Below are 4160 nucleotides of genomic sequence, written 5' to 3' on the forward strand. Positions count from 1 at the left end.
GTGAGTGAGTGAGTGAGTGAGTGAGTGAGTGAGTGAGTGAGTGAGTGAGTGAGTATATAGAGAAAGAGATTTCGGAAAGGAGTTAAGAAAGAAAGTGACAATTCAGAGAAAGAGCTTTCGAAAGGGAGTTAGGGAAGGAAGGGACAATTCAGGGAACGAGGGTTCGAAAGGGAGTTAGGGAAGGAAGGGACAATTCAGGGAACGAGGGTTCGAAAGGGAGTTAGGGAATGAAGGAACAATTCAGGGAACGATGTTTCGAAAGGGAGTTAGGGAAGAAATGGTCAATTCAGAGAGAGAGGTTTCGAAATGGGGTTAAGGAACGAAGGGACAATTCAGAGAGAGAGGTTTCGAATGGGATTTAAGGGGGGAAGGGACAATCAGAGAAAGAGATTTCGAAAGGGAGTTAAGGAAGGAAGGGCCAATTCAGTGAAAGAGGTTTCGAAAGGGAGTTAAAGAAGGAAGGGACACTTCAGAGAAAGAGGTTTTGAAAGGGAGTTAAAGAAGGAAGTGACAATTCAGAGAAAGAGGTTTCGAAAGGGAGTTAAAGAAGGAAGTGACAATTCAGAGAAAGAGGTTTCGAAAGGGAGTTAAAGAAGGAAGTGACAATTCAGAGAAAGTGGTTTTGAAAGGGAAATAAGGAAGGAAGTAACAATTCAGAGAAAGAGATTTCAAAAGGGAGTTAAGGAAGGAAGGAAGGAAGTGACAATTCAGGGAACGAGGGTTCGAAAGGGAGTTAGGGAAGGAATGGTCAATTCAGAGAGAGAGGTTTCGAAAGGGGGTTAAGGAACGAAGGGACAATTCAGAGAAAGAGGTTTCGAATGGGGTTTAAGGGGGGAAGGGACAATCAGAGAAAGAGATTTCGAAAGGGAGTTAAGGAAGGAAGGGCCAATTCAGTGAAAGAGGTTTTGAAAGGGAGTTAAGGAAGGAAGTAACAATTCAGGCATAGAGGTTTCGAAAGGGAGTTAAAGAAGGAAGGGACAATTCAGAGAAAGAGGTTTCGAAAGGGAAATAAGGAAGGAAGTAACAATTCAGAGAGAGATTTCAAAAGGGAGTTAAGGAAGGAAGGAAGGAAGTGACAATCCAGAGAAACAGGTTTCGAAAGAGAGTTCAGCAAGCCGGTAAACTTTAGGGAAAGATGTTTCGAAAAAGTAGAGTTTGCGTAATCTGCTCTGTGTTGGTTCTGTGATGCAGCCGTACTTTGCATGTCTGAATAGCTCAGTGGTCAAGAAACTTTGAAAACTCATTCCCAGGACACAAATCCAACAATTACAGCAATCTCAAAGGTTTTATTTGTCATGATGTGAAATAGAGCAACATGCATTCTTTTTTATTTATGGCCACTTAAAAGGGAAAGTTTTTACATTGTGAGTTGGATGTATTTTTATCTCTGTTGGCAGGAAGTGTTTATAATGTTGGCACGTTTAAATCACTTGTATAATTCCCTTTCTCTTTAGGAGCCTGATTCATGCTGTGCTTCAGAAGAGGAAGATGATGAAGAGGAGGAAGAAGAGGTGTGCTCTACAGAGCGAGCTGGAGCAGATCAGCAGTATGACGAACACATGGATGAAGCAGCAGAAGAAGAAGGCCTGAAACTCTACAGAGAGGCTCGATCCAATGAGATGTTTCCTGATGAGGTGGACACGCCCAAGGACACGCCCGCTAGAATCAGGTACTCTTGTGTTTTGAGTGCTGCTAATGATGTTAGAATCACTGCACATCATGTGTATATATGTAAATATATTTTATTGTATTTTTTTTTATTCCCAGGTTCCAGCGCTACAGGGGTCTGAAAAGTTTCCGCTCCTCACCCTGGGACCCTTTGGAGAATTTACCTCACGACTATTCACGCATTTTCCAGTTTCAGAGTTTCGAACGCACTCGCAGACGCATCCTGGCAGAGGCCGCAGCTGAGGAGGAGGAGGGAGCAATGGTATTCAAAAAGCAACTTTCTTCATCATATAAATAGTTCTTGGTTGATATTGGAATCATAAGTTCCACCACTCTTGGGCCTCTCTGTTTCAGGTTGGCTGGTATGTCACACTGCACATCATCGACGTGCCTTTCTCTGTGATGGAGAGTGTCCAGTCCGGCAAACCTCTGTTGCTGGTGTCTCTCCTGCCCCACGAGCAGAAGGTAATAACATCTCTAAGCCTCCTTTCGATGTACCGTCACACACACTGCTAGTTATTTTTAGTGACGGAACTTTCTTCTTTTCTTACTGTGAACAGATGTCGGTGATGCATGTCCTGGTGAGGAGACACCCCAGCAACACTGAGCCAATCAAATCGAAAGAGGAGCTTGTGTTTCACTGTGGATTTCGGAGATTCCGGGCCTCGCCTATATTCTCTCAGCACACATCAGGTAGAACAACTATTACTCGAGAATTTTTTTTTAGTGATTTCACAGTTAGTGTCTTATTCTTGCAATAAAATTTTGATCGTTTTTCCGGGCATAGTCCAGAGTCCTGATGCAGAACACTCACAGATGTTCACATTGCAGGAGAATTAATTTATTTGTTAAAAATAGTCCACAAACTACTACCATCATACTATTTCATATTTCTTCAGCAAACCAACTTTTATCATTCTCTTAAACATAAACATTGATCTGGCATTTTCCATAATTTTATTCTCTGAATTGAAGTACAACGCTCCCTCAAACTGGTTTGAAATTTAGGCTTCACAATATCAATATTGCTCAGTATCTGATGTCATAATTCATAATGTTACTTTCTGAGATTCATGTGAAACTGAGATGTCAGATCGGATTTTTTGTTATTTAATAACAAATGCATTACTCAATGTGGATTTCTGTTCTCCAGCTGATAAACATAAGATGGAGCGTTTTCTCAGGCCCGATGCCCCCACTGTGGTGTCAGTGTATGCCCCCATCACCTTCCCTCCTGCAGGAGTACTGCTCTTCAAACAAAGGAATGATGGTGAGATTATAACAGAAGGGGATCTGTTAGTAAACATTTTTTTATTTAATTATCCTCTCGCGTTTTAAACTGGCATCTGAGCTCATGTTTACTTCTGTCTCTGTAGGTGTCCAGGACCTAGTGGCGACCGGCAGCCTGCTCAGCTGTGACCCTCGGCGCGTTGTGCTCAAGAGGATTGTGCTGAGTGGACACCCATTTAAAATCAACAGGCGTTCAGCTGTAGTCCGCTACATGTTCTTTAACAGAGGTGAGAAGATGCAATTCCTTTTAATATGGTTAATGCAATAATGTGTGGCTTGTACAAGAATTTAATCCTCTTCTGATTATTTCTGTGACAGATGACATCATGTGGTTCAAACCAGTGGAGCTGAGGACAAAATGGGGTCGGAGAGGCCACATCAAGGAGGCTTTAGGTGAGGACGTTTGACAGCAAATCAGATTTTCTGCAGGTTTTTCAAACAAAAATTCCTGTGTGAATTCTAATTTCTTTATGTGAAATCTTTCAGGAACACACGGTCACATGAAGTGCGTCTTCGATAACCAGCTGCGCTCTCAAGATACTGTTCTGATGAATCTGTACAAAAGGGTGTATCCTCGCTGGACGTATGACCCATATGTGCCCTCCCAGCTACCTTGGTTCAAGAAAGAAGTTACAATTGAATTTGATGACTTGGACATGGAATAGTTGGAGAAAAACAGCAGTTTGAGAGAAACAAGATGCATATTAATTAAACAGATTCACATGACACGTTCAGTAAATATATTAAATATTAAGAAATACAACATATTTCCTGTTGTAATGTTTTCCTCATTCTCCTTTGTTTTAACTTGCCGCTGAGTTTGCTTTGGCCACTAGATGGCAGTCATGAATAAGTAACCCACTTAGTCATCAGTTAAAAAGGAAAAAAGTGACAATTTCTATTAAACAAAAAAAACTGTTTACATAAAATACTTAATGATTAAACAACTCCGAGTGCTGTTACCACAACAGCTTGTAATAATTCTAACATGCACTCATGCATCAGGCTCATTTACTTTCTTTGAAGTCGGGCTCATGTTGCCAAATGCCTGCAGCCGCATTAAAATTAAAGAATGAGAACAAAATAATTATGCAGATGATGTTATATTTGAGGAAGTGTAATCATGAACCAAGAACTCCCATGTTGTACTTTTAAGCACAGCATCTTGCCTGCAATCTATCAATGAATAATTTTTTTCTGAA

The 4160-nt window shown here is 41.1% G+C and overlaps 1 protein-coding gene across 1 annotated transcript in view; it reads left to right on the top strand.

The window, feature by feature from the left end:
- The window catches only part of tsr1 (TSR1 ribosome maturation factor), a gene marked incomplete in the record, with an annotated part of 15810 nt that extends 12085 nt beyond the window's left edge, over positions 1 to 3725 (top strand). Inside the window, 8 exon segments of the mRNA XM_014012474.1 lie at positions 1455 to 1669; positions 1768 to 1930; positions 2023 to 2133; positions 2229 to 2361; positions 2822 to 2938; positions 3045 to 3185; positions 3277 to 3351; positions 3445 to 3725. Of these exon segments, the coding sequence (XP_013867928.1) occupies positions 1455 to 1669; positions 1768 to 1930; positions 2023 to 2133; positions 2229 to 2361; positions 2822 to 2938; positions 3045 to 3185; positions 3277 to 3351; positions 3445 to 3623 (1134 nt within the window).
- Between the last annotated feature and the right edge of the window lie 435 nt (positions 3726 to 4160).

The sequence above is a fragment of the Austrofundulus limnaeus genome, unplaced genomic scaffold (genome assembly GCF_001266775.1).
Source record: "Austrofundulus limnaeus strain Quisiro unplaced genomic scaffold, Austrofundulus_limnaeus-1.0 Scaffold91, whole genome shotgun sequence".
NCBI classification, from domain to species: Eukaryota; Metazoa; Chordata; class Actinopteri; order Cyprinodontiformes; family Rivulidae; genus Austrofundulus; species Austrofundulus limnaeus.